Source organism: Emydura macquarii, unplaced genomic scaffold (genome assembly GCF_026122565.2).
Source record: "Emydura macquarii macquarii isolate MOO-44397 ecotype Brisbane River unplaced genomic scaffold, CSIRO-AGI_Emac_v2 contig_1644, whole genome shotgun sequence".
Taxonomy (NCBI): domain Eukaryota; kingdom Metazoa; phylum Chordata; order Testudines; family Chelidae; genus Emydura; species Emydura macquarii.
In genome coordinates, this window is record NW_027131781.1 from 936,002 (window position 1) to 957,134 (window position 21,133).

The window sequence follows — 21,133 nt, forward strand, 5'->3', positions numbered from 1 at the left end:
CATGCCAGGCAGGCGGGAGGGCACCCCTGGGGCCACACCAACCTATGGGCTGCAGCACGCTGGCTCGCAAGACTCCCTTCCTGCCGGCTGCACACCCCAGCACCTGCCACCCACTGCTGCCTATTTCCCCCTCCCCTGGCTCCTGGCCTCCCAGTGCTGCCCCCGACCCAGCACGGCTGCCCCACCGGCTCCCGGGGCTCGCAGCTGCCTCACCCTCTGCTGGGACCCTGGCCCCGTGTGTTCTGTGGCAGCGTTCAAAGCACAGCACTGCTCAGCACTAAGGCGCAGAAACCAGGCCCCAGGGCCCTCAAGCTGCACCCCCAGGCTCCTGGTCACTTGACAATTCCAGCCTTCACCTCTCTGTGCCTCGGTCAGCCAGGCGTGAAATGGGGTAACAACCATCCTGGCATTTCTTACCTCTGGAGAGCCGGGCTCTGCCCGTGCCAGGAAGTTCTTCTAGTGCAGGGCCTGTGCGCACCGTGCAGCTTTATAAACAAGCAAACTAGAAAACGAACTCCAGCACAAGGAATCATACTGACCTCCCCTCCCACGGGTCACCAGCAGGGCTGGGACCTTCAGATCCACCGCAGAGTGACTGGTAGCACTAGTAGGCTGTTATCTCTCTGTAGACCAAGTGCTGGGGGAGGAGAGACCCACATTCACCAGTGCGTTCACAGCTGTTTGCTGAGAGCAGAGACTGGCAAGACTCAGGAATGCAGAGCTCAGTTCCAGGGTCTGGAGAGGAGTGTGGTCTAGTGGTTACACTCCCGTCTGCCCCATCCCCTCATGGCACCTGTCACTCTGAGCCCATCCCCTTCATCATCACCGCTCCTCACCTCCCCCGGCGCATACATCTTCCTGCCAGCTACTTGGGTGCTGGCAGCGGCACACGGGGCACACAGGAGACTGTCTTACCTGATCTCGGGTCTGAAGGCCAGTACCCGGGAGGAACAATGGCAGAGAGAGAACCTGCAGCCCTCGGCTGGGACCCGCTCAGTCGCTCTGTGGGGATGGCATGTGCACAGTTCAGCCACACAGGAGCCGGGGAGGAGCCGGGGGGGCTGCAGTGTGCTCACTTCAGAGAATTTTGCTGCCAAGTTCTTGCTGGGCTCTCCTGAGCACATCCCCGTGGAGAATTTTAGAGGCTTACAAATTGGCCAAGTTTTCATGAGAACAGCAAACGGCACCAGGCTGACACCCCACACACCAAATTTCCCCCCCAGCTCCAAAGCCTGGAGGCGCCGGCACTGCTCAGTGAGGTAGTTATGACATTTGTACCGTGGGAAAAGCGATGTTCCCCGTTCTCTGAAATGGCTCAGTCCTCTTAGCTGAAACTTGCCAAACACATTCAGGCTGAGGCAGCCACCCCCCATGGGAAATTACAATCTGGCCATGGCACAGGGTTTTCTACTGGGAAGCACTGAGCATCTTGGACTAATGGCGTCTCTGCCAAGCCCATCTCTAATCACACCTGCGTCGCCCCCCATGCACCTTGGTGCCGGTGCCCGGGGGCTCAGGGACAGCGCACGCACCGCACACAAAGGAGACACTTGGACTTTATATAAAAAAACACAGACAACAACTCACTTCTGTGCAAGAACATCCGCAAACCGTGTGAGCCGGCGCGTGGCAGGCTACAGCGTCCCCGCCTGCCCCGCTGGCACATGCCGCTGCTCAGCCCTGCTCGCCCGCAGCCGGGGCTCACTTCACATTTTCACATATTCAAAACAAACCAAAGCACAAACGCACAGGACATGCCACGGACCCAGCTCCCGGCAGTCACTAGGCAAGCATCCGCACCGGGCCCCAGCTCTCACCGTGGGCAGGCCGTCCCAGCGGGAGGGGAACGCAGAGGATGTGACACAGACAAACTCTCCCACCTGTCCAGAGGAGGCTCCATGTCAGGCAGCAGCAGGCCCCCGTGGCGTCAGAGTTGCAGACCTGCCCCGTGCAGTCAGCTCTTCTGAGCCTTCTCCAAGTGGGGGGCCCGGGCTGGAGCTCCATCCCCTCCGCCTGCTCAACTGGGGCTCGGAGGCCAAGCGCCCAGATGCCCGCTAAGGCATGCAGGCCCCCACTGCACCTCTCCCAGCACCAGGGCCCCGGGGCCTTCCCAGAACGCCCTGCTCCTGCGCCAAGTAACGGCCCCCGGCTGCCAACGGGGTTCCCCACCCTCCCTGCCGGGGGAGCCCAGCACCATGGGGGTGTGAGCGCCTCCTAGACGCATGGAGGGGCTCTGCCTTCCATGCCACGTCATGGCCAGGCTGCCACCCTCGCGGTCACCGCTGGCTGCCCCGGGGGGGCCGCGCCGCACAGTTTGCAGATGGTTGTTACACAGCCGGGGGCGGTGGCTGCAGGGGGAGGTGAAGAGGGGGTGGGGGCGCGCCGGCGAACCCCGATTCCCCAGGCCCAGCACCACACAGAGGGCCGTGCCGCAGCCCTGACTGCACAGGTCTCTCGCAGGGCTCAGCGGAGCAGTGGCCGTTGTGTCTCGTGGGCTCAGGTCGCGTCTCTCGTCTGCTCACACCACGGAGTCCCGGATCTCGGAGCCCAGCCGCACCCTGGGCCTCTGGCAGGCCGGAGAGACCTCCACGAAGCTGTCCCGAATGCTGAGGGGCCTCTTCTCCGACTGGGAGAAGGCTGTGCTGGCGGCCGGGGCCTCGTGCGTGGGGGTGCTGACGATGTAGCTGTCGCTCAGGGCCTGGTAGCCCTTGTGGTCGGGCGCCGTGCTGGGCAGGCTGCTGCCGTTGAGGGGCAGGCTCTCGATGGGCAGCCCCATCTTCCTCTGCGGCTTCTGGTGCCCGCTGGGGCGCTCGCCCCGTTTGAGGAAGGCCTTCATGCCGTCCCGGTGCCGGTGGAGCAGGAGGAGCGCCAGCCCCAGCACCGCCGCCCCGAAGAGCACGCACATGACAAGGAACTCAGCCCAGTAGCTCTTGCCGTCCCACCGGGAGGAGGCGCTGCTCTCGGCAGAGGTGCTCCGGGAGGTGCTGATGGTCTCCATGGCGTCCTGGCCGGGAAGCGGCCTGCCCTCCGGGTCCAAGGGCACATGCAGCACCGGGGGCACCTCCTCCACACTCACGCAGTAGCTGGCCATCAGCTTCTGGAAGCCCTCCTCCAGCGACCAGCACTCGTAGGTGCCCACGCGCTCCCGGCTGCCCACCAGGATGAGGGCCCCGTCCGGCAGCACCAGGTAGGAGGCGTTGATCTGGGTCCCGTTGTGCACCCACTGCCGCGAGGCCAGGTTGGACAGGAGCCGGCACGGCAGGGGCCTGACCGCGTTGGGCGTGAGCCGGACCCGCTGGCACCGCACCCCCTCTGCTGCAGAGCAAACAAGACAGGCAGGTCGGGAATCTCCTTGTAGTGCCCGCCCGGCCGGCCCGGCTCCCTCCCGCTGCCCGCATCAGGCCCGGGCAGCGTGCAGGGCAGGGACTGGGGTGTGGGAATGGCCGGCAGCGGCCCAGTGTCAGAGCTCTGGCGGGGGCTCTCCTGGCCCCCGGGGGTGACGCGCAGGGAGGCTGAGCTGCCGCTCCAGGCTGCGGCAGGGGCTACATGCCGGTGAGGGGAGGAGGGCAGCAGCTGTGCAGCTCCGAGCGCGCCCCCAGCTGGCCAGGCTCTGGCACGGACGCCACCCCCGCAGAGGCACTCAAATGGGCAGGTGGGGGTCCCACTCAGATCCTCGTGCAGTGGCCCCGGAGTCCCGTGGCTGGGTCCAAACAAAGCAATGCCATGACCAAGGGGTGGGGAACCCCCACCTGACCCACAGCGGGCCTGGCACGCCCCCCCAGCTGGGTCCTGCCCTAAGGCCTCCTTACCTGGGGGTCGGAGAAGGCGGGGGGTGGGCAGGGACACGTTGCCTGCTTGGCAGAGTCTCTCCGTGTTGGCGTCTTCGATGTCCTGGACCCAGGCTCTGCAGGGAGAGGTGCAGTCAGGGCGGCCGGTGCAGGGAGGGCGAGGGGCAGGGGAGGGCAGGCTGGGGGTGGGGGAAAGGGCCGAGAGGGGCGGGGGCGACTGAGGGGGCGGGAGCGGAAGGGCCCAGGAGCCCGGCACTTACTGGGGGTGCAGCAGCAGCTGGTACTGGGCAACGCTGCGGCAGGCGTCCCCGCTCCAGGCACAGTAGGGGTCCCGGGACAGGACACACTCCCCACAGCTCCGGTACAGGCTGCAGTTGGAGACAGGGACCTGGGCCACGGCTGAGGAGGAGGCAGCGTAAAGCAGACCCTGTGCAGGAGAGAGCAGACTGAGCGCCAGCCCTGCAGGCCAGCCGCCAGCGCAGAGGGGCGTGCGTGGGCGTGAGTCACTGGGAGACATCACCAGAGGGCCACTCACGAAACCCATGTTTATCTGTCATGTGGGTCTGAGACCGCCCCCCTCCCCCCTCCCCGTCGCAGACATCGCTCTTTTCAGGAAAGGGTTAAGTGGCTCTGCTGACTCTCCCAGCCCGGGGGCTTGTTACCCTGTTGAGTATCAGGGAGGGGGGAGCAGCTCTGTGGGAAGAGAGGCTCTAGGGTGTGGTCTGAGCAGACCAGAGAGAGGAGCCCTGCGAGCGGCCCAGCCTGGGCAGAAGGGCCGGGCCATTCTCGGACTGTGGGTTTCTGTTGCTAACGCCAAGCCAAGGGTGCCCGAGTTTGACTCAGTTCCTGATGCTGGGCAGCACCTGCAGAGCAGACCCTCGCACCCGGCTCCGCGCAGGAGAGACAGAGTGATGAGCCTTTTGCAGTGCAAGGAACCCTCTGCTGCGAGAGCCGGAGCCAGCCACGCCAGGGACCTCTGCCGGGAGCCATTCACAGCGAGCGAAGGGAGCCCAGGATTGGCCCTGGCTGACTGGGCCCACCCCGCAGGCCAACCGAGCACTCAGCCCCTCTGGGGCTGCACCGCCGAGGGCAGCAGGAGCAGAGGGGATGGCTGTGCACCGCGCACGCCAAAGGCAGCTCCAAGCTGCAGACGACAGTGGCTCCCGCCCCCCAGCCCCTCAGCCCCCTGGCACTGCCTGCGGAGGGAGTGTGAGGACGCAGGCGTTTCCCATCACGCTCGCTGCCTTGCCTGGCTCTGGTCCAGCAGCAGCTTGTGGACGGGGTGGCCAGCGTGGAAGAGGCGGATCTCCTCGATGATGTGCACTTTCTGGTTCACGCTCACGGCCTTGTGCAGCCGCCCGTCGTCTGCAACGCACAAAGCAAGGCGCACTGAGTAGAGCCGCCCGGGCTGGAACCGCCCCGTGCCTGGCTGGCCCACGTACTCCCCACGGAGACCCACCTGTGCCCAGGAAGAGAACGTCGTAGGTGCGGTGCAGGCCCTGGACGCGCTGCACGCAGATCTGCTGGTAGTGCACGCGGCTCTGCAGCAGGAGCGGCTGGCTCCGGATGGCGCTGTCCATCAGGAAATGGTCCTTGATGAAATTCAGCACGCGGTCCGGCATCTGGAGAGAGGAGTTGATCTTCATCTGCCGCGTGCGGCTGGTGATGCACTGGGGGGTGGAGAGGAAGAGCGCTAGACACACGGACAGCTCTGCCCTGCCGCACCGGGACAGACCCGCAGCCTGTGGTCCCAGAGCACCCACGCAGCTGGCTGAGCCTCCCCGGGAGGGGGCGTAGTGAGGGCACACGCCCAGGGGCTGAGCCCAGGGCGTGTTTCACACCAGCCTACCCCGGCCCCCAACCTGGGCAGGGGCTCCAGGGAGACGGGCAGGGCCCCCCTCCCACAGGGACGGGGGTGCCGGAAGGTGCGGTGTGCGTTGGCTGAGGCTGTGGTGACAGTTCCGGGCCCGAAGGAGCAGGCGGGCTTGGGGCGAGCCCCGCCCGCTGTAGTGAGGGGGACGTACCGCTCCGGGCCGGGGCTCGGGCACAGGGCGGGTGTCCGTGTACCACTGCTGCGTCTCGCGGTTCACCTCCTTGTAGAGCCCGCCGAAGGCCTTCTGCACGTCGCGCATGGCGAAGGCGCACACGGCCGAGCTGCCCGGGCCCCCTTTGTTCCTGGCAGGAGAGCAGAGGCGGGGCTCAGCAGCGTGCAAAGCGCCTGGGACTGCCCAGCGACACCCGGCCCCGGCACCTCCCCAGGAGACCGGCCAGGCTGGGCTGGGACAATCCACCCCGACCACAGCTACCCCACAGCCCTGGACGGGGCAGGCGGCTGCAGGGGAAGAGCGGCCAGCAGCTGCTGACAGGGCCCCTGCCCCATTCCCCGCCCCACCAGCTGGGGCCGGATCGGAGCGAGCGCCCCGGAGAGGAAAGGGCTCGTGCCCCCCGCCCCCGCTAGCCCAGGGTTAATCCCCCTCCTGGCAGAGCCCTGCTCTGGGCTGTCGGGCTGTGGCTGGAGCCCCGCAGGGCCCGTCCCTCGCCCGGCCTCACCACTGGGAGCTGAAGACGCCGTAGAAGACCGTGTCCCTCCAGTGCTGCTCGCCGGGCGTGAGCACGAAGACGTCCTGCAGCACGTTGAAGGGGAAGCCGTCGTCGGGGCGCGAGCACAGCAGCTGGGCCTTCAGGAACGTGGTCCATCTCCGCTGCAGCACCCGCTCGCCGCCCAGGTCCCCCTGCCCGGGGGAGAGCAGGCGTCAGCCTGTGAGACCCGGCCCGGCCCGGCCCCCCACGGGGAGCAGAGCCTGGGGACGCAGGGGAGCCGTGGGCAGCAGGGGGTGCTGCAGCCCAGCCACCAGCAAACCGTACGGGGCTCAGTGCCACACTCAACTTCCCCTCGCACAAGTGTGACACGGCCTGCCTACGTTTGAATGCGCGCGGCCCCCCCATCACCCGGCACATGCGTGTGACCTGCTCCATCATGTGCTCTTCCTTGGCACACACGTGTGATCCGCTCCATCACGTGCACAGCCCCATCACCCAGCACACGCGCGTGACCCGCTCCATCACGTGCACAGCCCCATCCATCACCAGCACACGCGCGTGACCCGCTCCATCACGTGCCCTCCCCCAGCACATGTGACCGGCCCCGGCACACACCTTGCACACACGGGCGATGCGTGACACGACGGTGTTCTCGAAGAAGTCGAACTCCTTGCCGGTCTCACTGAAGAAGAAGTACACCTTGTCGTCGTCGCCCTCGGGGTTGCCCAGAGGCAGGCTCTCCCGCAGGTAGGCTGAGCCCACGAAGGCCGGGTCTGCACCCCAAAGACAGACCCCTCAGTGCCGTCCCCCAGAGATCCCAAAGCACCCTCGAGCCTGGGGCCGAGGCAGCCTCCTCTGGGGAGGAGCGTGGCAGCGATGGGGAGGAATGAAACTGAGCTTGCCGTGCGGGTCTCCAGACAGCCCTGCTTGGCCTGGGCGAGGGGCAGGACGGCACCCAAAGCTGAGAGGCGACGTCTGACCGGGCCCACCCCGCCCTGCCAGGCACGGCTGACACCTCCTCCTCCGGGCACTTCTCTCTGAGCCGCCTACTGCTGGCCCACGGCTCCCAGGGCCTCCCTGGAGCCACCCGCCCCACCGCATGCGCCTGGGACCGGCCCCGCCTGGCCCCGCCAGCCCCGCACCTTGCAGCCAGTTGAGGGAGTTCTCGGTCTTGAGGGAGACGCGGCTCTCCTGGCTCCTGTAGATGGTCGGCTCGTTGCCCTGGAAGTTGCTGACGGTCCCAACATAGAGCTCGCCATCTGCCGGGGAAAGACAGAGCCGCCGGCGTAAGGAGGGATCCGTCCCCCCCCCACCTGCTGGCCATGGCCCCTCACTCGGAGGGGCTGCCCCAGAGGAGTTCTCATGCAGCCCTGCGCACCGTGGACCAGAGCACCTGCCAGGCATGCCTGCAGCAGCGTGACCCACAGCAGGCCCCTGCACTTGGTTCTCACTGCCCCCCATCCAGGGGGTCATGGGCAGGACCTGGGAGGCTGGGGGTGGGGAGGGAGCGGGGCAGGGCCGGGGGGAGGTGTAGGGGGGAGGTCCCCCAGGCCTGAGGAGCAGAGTGATTGCTCGTGGACCAGGCCATGCAGCGCAGTGAAGATGACGCCAGTGGAGAGTGGCCGGGGGCCGCGCTGCTGGGGAGGGGAGACGTGCGCCGCGCTCTGTGCTGCACGTTTCACAAGGGCCGATGACTTCGTGCCCAGGGCTCCCATGCTGCTGCCGTCCAGCCCAAGACGTGTCTGGTCTCGCACAGCTCAGCGCTGGCCAGGAATCCAGCTGCCTCCCAAGTCCCGGAGGGAGCTGAGCGGCTGTGGGCCTTCACCCGTGCGGTGTGTACCTCTGCCGGCTGGCTCCAGTTGCTCCTCGTCCACGCACGGGGCCATTGGGTGGTGTGGGACAGCCATTCCCGCCCCGCCCCGCCCCCCGCCCGAGAGCCCACGTCTTACCGGCCACGAGGGCAGTGGATTTGTAGTCGGGGTCGAAGGGACAGCGGCCTTTCCCATCCTCCAGCAGCAGCTGCCCGGAGGGCTCCCTGCTCAGGCTGAAGTTCTGCACCTCCTGCACAGGGGAGGAAACTGAGCGGGAAGGTGGTGGGGCTGCGAAGGGGCAGGTGGGGGCAGGGGGAGTGCAGGCGAGGTGGGGGGGGGGCGGCAGGGCGACACCTGCCCTTTTCTTACGCTTGCAGGGTCTTTCACTGGCCAGGTTACTGTGTCCGTCTGAGTCCCCCCCGCTGCCCTGCACACCCAGAGCCTGGGAACCAGCCACCACGTCCTGCCGGGCCTCGGGGCTGCAGCCCCCCAGGCAGAGCTGGGTGCCGGAGGGACGCAGGGTGGGATGGGCTGGGCTGTGGGGCGCACATGCTGACCCCTAACGCTCTGCTCCTGGCCCCAGAGAGGCAGGAAGGTGCAGCCCGGCCGGGGCAGGGGCGCAGCATGAGGAGGGGAGGGAAGGGGCGCTCCAGTCCCGGAGCAAGAGCGCCTTGTGCGCCTCAGAGCCCAGCCACAGGTGCAGGGAGAGCCCCGCACGCCCGTGCCCCCTGCAGCCACGAGTGGGGTCGCGGACACGGGGGCAGGGCAGAGCCCGCCCAGGGAGGGGCCCCGCAGCACTCACCAGGTAGGCGCAGGCAGGGCTGAAGGCGCCGGTCCCGCAGGCGTACAGGTGGCTGCTGTTCAGCTGCAGCAGGATCTTGACGTAGTTCTGGCAGTCCCTCTGCGGGGGAGGCCAAGGCCCCGCTCAGTCGCGGCTCGCTTCTGCCAGCCCCGGGCTGCCCAGGAGTCAGCCACTCGCCCCCGGGGGCAGCCACGCGCCCCACCCCGCCCAGGGGCCAGGCCCAGCTGGGAGAGCAGCCCTGGGTCCCCAGGGAGCCCAGCGAGGTGGATGGAGTTACCCTGCAGGTGAGCACCAGCCCCTGTGGGACGGGACGGGACGGGCCAGGAGCCAGAGACCCCGTTTCACGTCTCACCCGAGAGCCAGCCCTGCCCCCAGCACAGCGCCGCCTGCCCCACAGCTCAGCCCCCTATGGAGTCCCTGCCCCACTCCCTACAGCACAGCGCCCCCTGCCCAGCCCCCTGCCCCACAGCGCCCCTAGGGGACTGTGCCCAGGCCAGCGCTATGACGGCTGGCTGGCTGCGGGCCCAATTCTGCGCTCTCAGGGCGCCTATGAGCCTGCTCCGTGCCAGGCTCCCCGCAATGGGCCCACCGCCCGGGCCCCGTGCTCGCTCACGCCCGGTGCTGCTGTCCCATCACAGGCCAGCTGGCAGCGCGCAGAGCCCTGCCCGGCTCAGGCTGGGCCCCGGGGAGAAGCCTGGGGGCGGCGCTCACCTGGGGGTCCTTGCCCTTGAATGCACACTGCTTCTTCCTCTCCTTGTCCGCGCTCCAGAGCAGCTGTGGGAGAGGGGGGCAGTTACCAGGGGAGCCCTCCCCGGCATGCCACCCAGCCCGGCCCAGGTGACAGACAGGCTCCCAGGAGGAGTCCCGCTGCCGGCCACGCTGGCCCTGGAAAACGCTGACTGGGCACCAGAGCAGCCGCCACGCCCGGGGCTCAGAGCCCAGCGGTGATAAAGGAGACGCCCCACGTGGGCGAGCCGGGCCTGCCTGGCTTTGTGCTGAACTCATCAGCCCCAGCTCGCCGCCCTGCGGCTTCCAGGACATGCAGCCACTTGCAGGCTGGGAGGCAGCGGGCGCGCCGGGGCAGGAACCCCCTGCAGCCGGTGCGCCAGCCCATCCCCAGCGCTCAGTGCCTCAGGCCTGCCGGGCTCGCCCCCGCCCGCCCAGCCAGCAGGGCCTGCCTGCCCCAGCCCTCACCACTTGGCCCGGGCCAGCCCCGCTGTCCGCCCTGCTCTGCCCAGCACGTGCGGGCCGGGCGACTCACCTGCCGGTGCTGTGGGCCAGGCTGGAAGTGGCTGGTGTTGAGGGCAAAGAGGGCCTCGCGTGCCCCCACGTACAGGGTCCCCCCGTCCGGGCTCAGCAGCAGCGTTGTGTAGTTGGTGACTCCGACCGCCTCAAACCGGCACACGGGTCTCTCGGAGGAGCCTGGGGAGAGCCAGCGACGCGCCAGTCAGTGCACCCGGGGCCCACGCTCACGGCCTGCGGGGCAGAGAGCCGGACCCCCCCGGACACCCCAGCACCCCCAGGGCACAGCACACCTGATCCCCAGCAGTGGCACCAGGCATCCCCCCCCCCCCCGCTGGCACTGCCCGCTGCCCCCCACCCCGTGCAGGGGGGGCTCCTCCCTGCCGGTCTAAACAGCGAGGGGGTGTTTGCATTCATGAAACGCAGACGCACTGCACCCAGGCCGCAGCCCAGCGTCATGCCCACAGGCTTTGCGGAAAGGTTTCCCCAACCTCCCCAGCTCTGCCGGTGCCCCCCGTCCCAACCCGCAGCCCCTGCTAGCCCAGCCCTGGGCTCTCCCCCCCGGATCTTTGGAGTCCCAGAGGGCTCACAACGGCCATGGCCATTTCGTGACAAGAAGTCGGTGACAGATGGGACTTTTCTGTAATATTTTGCATGAATACTGTATGCCTCAGTTTCCCCTACACCCTGCATGAATTAGGTGGCAGGAGAAGGTTGTACACTCTCTGCAGAGATCCAGACACCAGCGGCCTCCCCAACCGCCCAGACATGTGGTACCTAGCAACTAATGGCCATGGATGGCCCACCCCTCCACGGGAAGCCAGCCAGCTTTGCCGGGAAGGACCAAGGATGAGGGTGGAGGAGAGGCCAGGCCCGGCGGGTTGTGAAGTGGGGACAGTGGGAAGCTGGAGATTCTCCTGAGCGGGGACAAGAGGGATCTGAGGGCGCGGGGCTGACTGAGATGGCCAGGCTGTAACTTTCTGGTCTTGGTGCGAGCCAAGGCCTGACTACACTTGTCCGGACCTCTAATAAACCCGACTGCTTTCACAAGGCCGGCCGAGAGCCAGGGCTGAGCTGACGGGAGTGCAAGGGCTACAAGGCTCCCTCCCATGTCCATCTCAGGGGGACTCGCGGCAGGGCGCTCCCAGCGTGACGCCGGGGTGCTGAAGCACCGAGTTTAGTCCCAGGAGCCAGCGAGAGTGAAGTCAAGGGGCTGGCCCTGGTGAAGGGGTCTGTCCCAGGCCTGCTCCAGGGCACCGGACCCATGCCGCTGGGACAGGCCCTCGCGGTGGAAGGAGACCCCCTTGCCGTGGTTACCAGCTTCACTGGGTTCTTCCCCCTCCAAGGGCGCGAGGAAACCCAGGCCACGCAGCCCAGCCTGGGGCTCCCCAGCGGTCGCTGCCTGGTGTTGTCTGGTGGTTCCTGGCCCACGGGCTCCTGCCTCACTCTGGAGCTCCCTTCGCCTGGTGATGAACCAAACCCGCCCCTGCCAGGCAGCAGCAGGACAGCGTGGCGGGCTCACCCCTCAGTGTGCAGCAGTTTAAATCGCACCGCTTTTGGAGGGGCACGTTCTGTGCCCCTGACGTGGCCCCAGGCCGGAGGAGCTCTGTGCCCCCGCCGATTATTGGGGGGCCTGTGCCCATTTCCCCCCCTTGTGCACGCCTCTGCCCGTCACCAGCCTGGGACCCAAGCCCTGGGCTTTGCCCAGAGAAGTCAGGGTGTGGGCAGAGGTGCTGGGTGCCCCAGAGGCCCGTGGAAGGGGTGGGGCACGGTCTGTCAGGCGACGCTTGGGACAGCTCTGGGGCCGTGCACCCACCGAGTGCCCTGAGGGGCTGCGGGCTTTGGAGAGAACAGGCCTTAGCAGAGACCCTGGGCTGGCTGAGAAGCAGGGCCAGGGCCTGCACCTGGCTCCAGCCTTTCTGCCATGAACTCTGGGTCCCTGGTTCATTTCCCAACCTCGAGGAGTCCCTGTCAGCACCTGCCCTGCCTGGGAAGGGCTCAGAGGGAGAGTCTGGGCCACGGCCCTGGGGCCGAGCACAGGCAGCTTCCTGGACAGGGCACGCATGGGCGAGGGCAGCAGTGCCGAGCTCCCGGCGGCGTGAGGGGCACCTGCTCCGGGACAGTGCACAGGACAGGCAGCTCTGGGACACGCCCTGACCCCCGCCTCGTCTCCAGGGAAGGGGGGGGGGAGGCCGCTGAGCAGCCATGCCCAGGGCAGAGGGAAGGGGCTGGGGGCAGGGCTGTGATGAGAGAATCTGAGGCGGTGGGGTGGAGAAGGGGAGACTGGGGCCAGCTCTGCACCCCCGCCACGTCCCTGCTCCATCCTGCCCGCTACCATCTCCGCTGCCCCCCGCATGCACAGTGAGCAGGGCAGGCGGGCAGGAGCCAGGCCTGGCCCGGTCGGTGGCCTGGGAGCAGGCAGCTGGTGGGCCAGGCTGGGCTCCAGGCCCTGGGTGCCCTCCGGGGCTGCCATTTCCACTCCGCTCTCAGGGTCATGCCTGGGGTCACCACCTTTGAACTGCTCAGCACCCGGCACCCCGCCCCACAAGGCAAGGGCACCCCAACCCCCCAACCGCAAAGCGATTTCACAACCCCCCTTCCATGGCCGCGTCTCGTCTCCAGTGAGACCCGGCAGCCGGGGCTGAGAACATCGCCGGCGCCGCGCTCCTGCTCCTCAGACCCGCACACACGGGCGCTCGCGGGGGGCGGGGGGCAGGCAGCTGCTGTGTCTTCAACAGGTCTGAGGAGGCGGGAACCCGGCAGCACCTGTAGCTGGCCACAGAAGCTTTTAACAGGAGCTCCGGCGTGTTGGGCTAACAACGCAAAGCTTCTGAGCCGCGCAGAGACCAACCCGCAGCTCACGTTATGTTTCTGGCAACTAGCAAATCCATCAAAACCGGCCAGGCCGGTCAAACGCTGGCAGGTGGCTGCCCTGCCCATGACTCGCCGCCCGCGCGGCGTGGGGCTGGGCACAACTCCCTCTGCCTCCCCCAGCCCGGGCCACGACTCCCTCGGTGCTGATGCAGGGCAGCTTCCGACCCGCAGCACTGCCAGCTGCAGGGCCTGGCCCGAACGCCCCAACAACCCCCTGCCCCGAGCCCGAGGAGCCTCTGCCCAGGGCCTGCAGCCTCGTCCCTTCTCGGCGACACACGACACCCACTCCTTGCCTCTGCCCAACACAGCAGCCGTCCTGCCTGCCCTCTGCAATGCCGCGCTGATCTGGGCAGCCCCGCGCCCGGTGACTCGCTGAGAGCTGGTGTGGTGCTCAGCACGGGCGGAGAGCTCCCAGCGCCGCTCAGTGCCCAGCCCGGCGGGAACGGTTCCCAGCTCCCAACTCCCCTGCCCCCACAGCGGATGCCCAGGATCCAGGCACAGGCTCGCTGCTCGAACCACACCAAGGGCCGGGGCGAGGGTCACGGGCAGGTCTGCTCTTCCCTGTGTGCCCGCGAGCGGCAGCAGCTGCCCTGCTCTCAGAGGCGCAGGGCCCAGGACGCAAGGCTCCGTGCCATCTCGGTCTGGCCCTCCTAGCCAGGTGGAGCATTGCATGGCGGGAGCTGCCCCTGCCCTGGCTCATCCTGCTTCGCTTCACGGCTGCACACTGGCCCCCGCCGGGAGAGAACCAGCGACGGCTTCTCCCCCTTCCCAGCCCTGCCAGGCCACCGGGCTCTGGAGCAGCTCCAGCACCCCCAGCCAGTGAAACAGACACAGCTGCTACATCCAGACAGAGCCCCCGGCCCAGGGAGGGGAGTTGATCCCCAGCTCTGCAGAGTCCCCGGCCCAGGGAGAGGGGGCAGGAGTCAATCCCTGGCCCCGTGGAGCCCCCTGCTCGGGGGACTGGAATCTATTTCAACGAGAGACTTGCCACCACTCTGGCTGCAGGCCCTTCGTCCCGCCCACACGCAGCACTGCAGGCTAGGGGGCTGCACGGGGCTGGTGGTGGCACAGCCGCAGCAGCAGAGCGGGAGGATGTACGGGAACGAACAAGCCCAGGGGGACTCGGGCCCCGGACGTGGCAGCAGCGACCCGCAGCGTGCCCCACGCCAGCCTTGCGCAGCCGGCTTCGGACACACCAGGGCGACACCGTTAACAGCCAGCCTCAGCCCCGCACGCTGGCTGACTGCTGAGCACGGCAACGCCCCGCCCGGCTCTCACTGGTGACAGCGCTGCCTCCCCAGCTCACCTGCGAGAGGGGCCCGAGGCTCTGTGTCACTGGGTCAAAGCAGGGAAAGCAGTAGCGGCAGCCCTGCCCGGCTGACGTCCCCCACGGGCGCTGGGGAGCCATGCCTACGGCACTGCGCCTATGCCAGCACAACCCCGTAACAGACGCAGCCCGGAGCGGCACCAGGGGTTTTCCTCCAGCTCCCCGAGCAGCAGCAGCACTGCCCCATCGCCCTCGCTGCGTCCACACCAGGGTCAGGAGGGCGTTTGCGCGCTGGGCGGGGGAACCCCGAGCCCCGTCGCTGTGCCAACACACACGGGAAGGGCAGAGCCGGCCTCTGCAGAGAAACCCCGACGTTTGCATCGCCAGTGCACGCCTCAGTGGCCATGGTCCTGCCTGATGCTACCAGGGGCCGAGCACCCCCCAGGTTGCTGGCTTGCCCCCGAGATGATTCAAGGGTTGTTTTGTAACGTGCCCCCAGGCAGGAAAGGGCTGGGCTGGGCTGGGCTGGGCAGCAGTGATTCTGGCTGCACCATCCTGAAAGGCTGATCTGAAGCAGCAGAGAAGAGAAATCGCCCTGCAAAAAGCAGGAGGCAAAGCGGCCCAGAGCCACTGATGACAAGGTGGGGGTCGGGGGGGGGGACTGCTCCCACTAGGGCACTGCAAGAAGGGCCTGGGCTCGGGGCTTGTGCGGGGCTAACGTTCAGCTGAGCGGCTGCAGTTCCCTGCCCTGTGAGTGGGCTGGAAGCCGGGCCCCGGAAGTGCTTCCTTTCCCCAGCGAGGCGCCCTATGAATCACAGCCCATCCTGCCCGGGTGACTCATGCCACCAGCCTCCTGCCTGCCAAGGGCAGCATCTCTCCGCCCTGCCCTGTGCGGCAGACGGAGGGCAGCCAGGTCATTCCTCCCACCCAGCACAGGGGCAAAGAGCAGCCCTCGACTGGGGTGTATGCACCCTGGCAGGGTGAAATCAGCTGAGCTGAGCTAAGCCCGCCTCCCCGCAGCTCCCCGCTGGCCCATGCCCTGCTGGGGACACCTGCTCGCTCTTCTAAGCTCTTGGAACTGTTCTCAGCGTCGGGTTGGCAGCCAGAGCAGGGGCCTGGGACTCAGGACTCGTGGGTTCAATTTCTGGCACTGGGAAGAGCCTGAGGGTCTAGTGGTTAGAGCAGGGGCCCGGGGCCCAGGACTCCTGGGGTCTATTCCTGGCTCTGCGGTTACCTCCCTGTGCAACCCTTCGGCAGGTCCCTCAGTGTCTGTGGCTTGGCTCCCTGTGGGGGGCACCGCGGGGTGGTGATCCTGGCCCATGTGCCTGGGAGCGGGGAGAAGGTGATGTGACCTGCCCAGGAAGGAACGAGCCACACCTGCTTTGGACCCAAAGCTCCAAGCCTGTCCCAGCAGCCACATGAAACAGACTGCACCAGCGGGCAGTGACTGGGGTGCAGAGAGGCCCACGTCTGCCAGCCCTGCCCACAGCCAGGATCCCTTGGGTACTTGACACCCAGGGCCCCAGGAGCAGCTGCTCTGTTCCAGCCCCCGGCCAGTGCCCTCCCCATGCCAGCAGGGGAGACAGGGAGCTCTGACGCCCACTCCGGTGCCAGGGCACAGACCTGGATCTCAGCCCAGCCCCGGGGGTCCTGCCCCTGCGCCCAGTTGGGAGGGCTGGCGATATGGAATGGCAAAGAGTGCAGGGGAGAAGGGGGGAGCCAGCTCCACACAGGGGCCTCTCAGATGCTCTGCCCCTGGGGCCGGGGCTGCGTAGCACCCAGAGCGGTGCTGGCGTTTCCCGGCTGCCAGCGAGTCTGCCAGGCAGAGGGGCCCATAGCCACGGCTGGGACGGAGAGGGTCTGTGCTGGCTGCAACCTGACCGGTTCTTCCCTCGCGCTCAGATACCTGGGCTCACGCCCGACCCGCATCCCCCAGGAAGCCAAGACGGCAGAGCAGAGTGCAGGGGGCTGCCAAGCCGGGCAGGAGGGGCCTGACCCAAGGGCCTCGGTGCCCCGCGGCAGCCAGGCTGGCCAGGGAAGGTGCGCTGAGCAGGCTGGGGCATGGGGGCAGGCAGCCCAGGCCATGGAGCAGCTCCCCCAGCTTCCTGGAGCAGCCTGGCAGGGAGCCTGCGCTGCAGCCAATGGACTTGTTGGGACAGGACGGCGGCTTCCAGGCAAACCTGCTGGAGGTGAATGTGCAGCGGCTCTGGGAGAGGGACTCGCCCTGCTCCGCCCCCGCTTCCCCACCCCACACGGGCTCCTGCCACGCCATGGCGCACGGGCCAGACCCCCCTCGGGACGGGAACCTGCAAGGGCCAGGCTGGGCTACTCAGCCGACTAGAGCGGAGCGGAGCCGTCCAGAGATGGGGCCTGGAAAGCAGGGTGGGGAGGTGAGGTGAGACTGAGATGGGTCCACCTGGGCAGGCAGAGGAGGCAGGGCTGAAGCCAGCACAAACCAGAGAACCGACCTAGCCCGTCTCGGGCAGCATGGGGCCGGATGGGGGAACGCACAGAGCTCTAGCCGTCCCGCCCAGCATCACGGCCCTGATCCCGTCCCACGTACAGCAAGCACTAGCCCTGCCTCTGGGCTCCGAGCGCGGGGCACACATGGCCAGGAAGAGCCTGCTGCACTCACCCTGGCAGAGCCGAGGGCACCCAGCCTGAGGGAGTCGTGGCTGGCCAGGCCCCCGCGGGGAGAATGCAGCACCTCCCTGGGGCAGCTGGAACAGGGCAGCCCCCCAGGTCACATGCGGGGCATTACTGGGAACTGGGCCAGGCTCCTGAGTGGGCAGGGCTCACTGTGCACGTGGGTCCCTGTCCCTCCTCCTGCCCGCCTGGCCTGCTCTCCCTACAGCTGGGCCCCAGCGCCCCCATCACTGCAGTACCCCAGCCCTCGCAGTCAGCAATGGCTCACACGCTCGTGATCCCAGGCACTGAGGGACATGCCCAAGGACACACAAGGGAGTCTGTGGCAGGGCACAGAGTTGACCCCAGGGTGTCCAAGCCTAGTCCCTGACCACTGGACCAACCGTCCTTCCTCAGTGCTTCCTGTGCGCCGCGCTCAGCCAGCAGCCGGCAACGGGACAGGCACTGGCTCCTCCCCAGCACCAGCAGGGCTGAGCTCTGCCAGGCCCCAGCTAGGAACTACCCGGGGTCCCAGAGGCTCAGCGCAGGCGACAGACAGCCAGGCTGCTCCCACTGGCCCCTGTGGGCAGCATTATGGCAGACTCACCAGAGCAGGGCCTGAGACACGGAGGGGGAAGTCCCAGAGCCTGGCCCACGCAGGATCCCGGGGGCACACCCTGCCCTGCGCACTAATCACCCAGCCTGGTCAGGGTGCCCCAGGGTGGAGCCTCCACTCCCGGGACAGGGCCCAGCAGAGCCGAGAGCAAACCCCTTCCCTCCTGCAAGGAAGTGCATCTCCTGGCCTCCACCATTCCAGCCAGGACCCAGCTCCAAACCACCCTCTCCATTCAACCAGCCCTGACTCGCTCCAGCCAAACACACAGACCCACCTCCCCCGCCCTGCTTCTCCAGCGCTGGCCACTGGGCCTTTGTGCAGCCCCCCCACTGGGTACAAGGGCCTCCTCCGCAGCTCCTGCTGGCTGGGGGACTCAGCTCTGCCTCTTCCTCCAGCTGACAGCAGCGCTCCCCCGGCTACTGCTGCCTGGGAGCGGCTTTCACTGCTTCCCCCTTCGCTGCGTCCAGCTCTGACACCCGCTGCCTGGGACAACGTCACTCGGCGCTTTGTGAAACGAGGCCTGGCCCCACTGCACGGGCCGGTGCGTAACATGTGCCGGCCCAGGCCGCACCGCCTCCGCTGGGCGCCGTGCCACGGGGCCCAGGAACCATTCGAGGCGTGCTCCGGCTTGCGGGGCTGGCGTTTTGCAGCCTCAGCACCTTGCAGAAGTGTCACAAGGCATTTCAACACCAGGGAGAACGTAGGTTGCATGATTGCACCACGGCGCTGCAGAACCATGCTCCATCCCACTGGCCGCTGGGGGAGGTCACAGGGAGGCTGGCAAGTGCTACAGAGATCACCTCGTGAGCTGGGGTCATAGGCACGGGCCAAGGCCAGGTCCCCTGGGAAAGGCTCTTTCCAGGATCAGCGACAAACACCAGACGGGGCAATTCTGGCCAGCTCAGGGCTTGCAAAGGAGGGGGCTAAACCAGCCGCCCCTGGGGGCCCAAACTACGCAGAAGAGTCCCGGCAGGCTGCCTCACCGCGGAAATTTAAACACCTCACCTCAGTAAAAGCACCCACACCTGTGCAGACACCCAGCCCCCACCCAGGCCCTCACTGCCGAATTCCTCCTTGCTCCCTCCATGCAGCACCAGCACCTGCATCCCCTGCACTCCTTAGGGCAACGTCAGCGCCTATGATATGTTCCGAGCTGCACAGACCTCACACCCTGGAGGGAGCTGTGCAGGGGAGGCCCCCAAGACCCCGCTGCAGTCCCACACCCAGTGCGCAGCTCAGTCAAACGCAGGGGCAGGGTTGTAAGTACCAGAGAACCGGACGTCCTGTAGCAACACTTGCAGTGGACAGGTAACTCTCAAGCTGCAGGCCCAGCTCAGGGCACCATGGTCAGGAGGGATCCCCCCCAACAGCATCAGGGGCGTGGGCAGGTTTTCACCTCCCTTTGTGTAACAGGCACAGGCCAGAGGCAGGAGCTGGGCGAGCCGGGCCAGGGGTCAGGTCTGTCTCCAGTATGTGAATCTCCTGCTGTGGCTAATGAAGGCTGGCAGGGCGTGAGCTGGGCCCCAGGAATCAGCCACCAGCAGGACACGGGCTGCAACCCTGCAACTCCCACCAACCAGTGCAGAGAACGGGGCAGCTGGCGTGCACAGGCCAGCCCAGGGGCCTAGGAGCAGCAGGCAGGACTCCTAACGCGGGGTCAGAGTAGGGTGCAATGGGCACGGCGCGCTGTGTGCTGCAGCAGACCAGATGTCCATCTCCTATGCTGTGCCTCCTGGGGACTCTCCGCCAGCCTGGCCAGACAGACACAGAGCCGCCCTAGGCCAGTCCCACGGCCAGCCCAGCCGCCCCGGGGCAGCCAGGCCAGACTCAGGTACATCACACTCAGGGCCCGGCGTTTCTCTGCTCTCCCTGGCTCCATTCGGAGCACTCCACACAAACCTGCGTGTCCCTGACCCTGCCCTGCCCAGAACTGGGCCTGGGCCGCACCGTGCAGTCGATGGGGTCTTTGGGGCCAGCGACACAGTCCCCTCCACACACACACTCCCCTGGGAATCTCCCAGCCCTGCTCATTCAAGCCTCAGGTCCCATCCCTGCTCTGACTAGCACAGAGCGACGCCGCCTGGCAGGGAACCTCTCTCCAGAGCCTGGCGTCTATTCCGGGCGCTGCTGCTGACTCTGGGGAGTCCCTGCCCACCTCTGCGCTTCGCTTCACTTCCCTGCCGTTGCCGGGGCACAAAGCCCGAGGGGCGCGACGTTCGCCAAGCGCTGCACAGCCAAGGCGCTGTGGGGAGGCGGCGTCAGGCCACGGGGCACGTTTGTGACAACGAGTGTGCAGCGCTGCCTGCGTGTGTGTGCACTCAGCAAGCCTGCGCATGGCGCCCTGGCCAGGCGAGTGTGCATGGCCGTGTGCGGGTGTGTCACACACCTCTGGGGAGCAGCAGGAGGTGGGCGGTGTGCTCTGCCCCTGCCCCGGGCCGCCTTTCCCCGCTCCTTGTAGACACCGACAGTGAGTCCAACTCCGGCGGGGCTCCCCCCCCGCCTGGCCCCGCATCACGGCCACAGCCCCCCGCCCCGGGGCTCTTCCAGCCGGCGCTGGCCGGCCCTGCCCTGGCCGCGGGTCCGCCTGCTAACAGGCGAGCTCCCGCCAGCAGAGAGCCCAGAGCCGGGCTCGGCGGGGCGCTGCCCGCCCCGCTACAAGCGCCCAGCGAAGCCGGGCAGGGCGCCCCGGGGGCCGGGATCGGGATCGGGGCCGGGCCCGCACTCACCGTACTGCAGGCTGACCCGCGGCACCGTCTCCTCGCCCGCCGACAGCCGCAGGGCCCAGAGCGCCTGGGCCAGGAGGGCGAGTCCGAGCCCCGGCCCCATGGCCGGCCCGGCCGATCCGCGCTCCGCTCCGGTTCCGCTCCGCTTTGCTCCGGCTTCGCTCCAGCTCCGCTCGCAAAACTTTCCGGCGCCCCGGCCGCGCGCGGGGCCTCCTGCGGCACCAGATCTGGGGGGAGGGGAGCACTCAGCGGGCGGGGCCGCCCCGGCCACGGCACCCCGCCCCCGGCCCGCCCCATGGCCCGCCCCTGCCCCGCCCCATGGCCCGCCCCACGGCCTCCTGCAGCCGGGGAGAGAGCGCGCCGCATCGGCTGGGCCCGCCAGCTGCAGCAACGCCCTCGCCTGCCCCCGCCTGCCCCCCAGCCCCACCGCCTGCCTGCCCCCCAGCCCGCCCCGCCCCCTCTGAGCTGTGCCAGCTCCCCACCTGCCCCCCAGCCCGCCCCGCCCCCTCTGAGCTGTGCCAGCTCCCCACCTGCCCCCCAGCCCCGCCCCATGCCCCCGCCTCCCCCCCACCCCGCCCCCTCTGAGCTGTGCCAGCCCCCGCTGGCCCCTCACGCCCCTGCACACACAGCCAGTCACCAGCACAGGATGGCCACGCTCCCAGAGCCCCCCAGCAGCACATGCACCCTGCCCTGGTAACCCTGCCCCCGCCATCATGAGACTGCCCACCCCGTAACACTGCCATGTCCCCACTCGGCTCACGGGGTGGCTGCGGCTGAGCCAGCCTGCCCCAGACGTGCACACGTCATTCTGCCCTCACAACGATGTGGCCCAACCCCCACTCAC

The 21,133-nt window shown here is 67.9% G+C and overlaps 1 protein-coding gene across 1 annotated transcript; it reads right to left on the minus strand.

The window, feature by feature from the left end:
• Positions 1-1,540: 1,540 nt before the first annotated feature.
• Positions 1,541-20,590, minus strand: SEMA4B (semaphorin 4B). Its single transcript, XM_067555413.1, has 14 exons — positions 20,293-20,590; positions 10,204-10,364; positions 9,654-9,716; positions 8,943-9,041; positions 8,279-8,390; positions 7,472-7,588; positions 6,945-7,102; positions 6,339-6,520; positions 5,813-5,963; positions 5,248-5,458; positions 5,038-5,153; positions 4,049-4,215; positions 3,810-3,904; positions 1,541-3,315 (listed from the first exon to the last, which is right to left on the minus strand). Exons 1-14 carry the CDS (start codon positions 20,390-20,392, stop codon positions 2,519-2,521), a joined length of 2,529 nt encoding a protein of 842 aa, XP_067411514.1. The 5' UTR covers positions 20,393-20,590; the 3' UTR covers positions 1,541-2,518.
• Positions 20,591-21,133: the final 543 nt, after the last annotated feature.

Bases quoted from the DNA above. Each gene is read 5' to 3' on its own strand.
- SEMA4B (XM_067555413.1), bottom strand. From the start codon at position 20,392: ATGGGGCCGGGGCTCGGACTCGCCCTCCTGGCCCAGGCGCTCTGGGCC. The intron at 10,365-20,292 runs GTGAGTGCGGGC...GGCTCTCCCCAG, and splicing joins GCGGGTCAGCCTGCAGTACG to GCTCCTCCGAGAGACCCGTG. The intron at 9,042-9,653 runs GTGAGCGCCGCC...CCTCCCCCGCAG, and splicing joins TCAAGGGCAAGGACCCCCAG to AGGGACTGCCAGAACTACGT.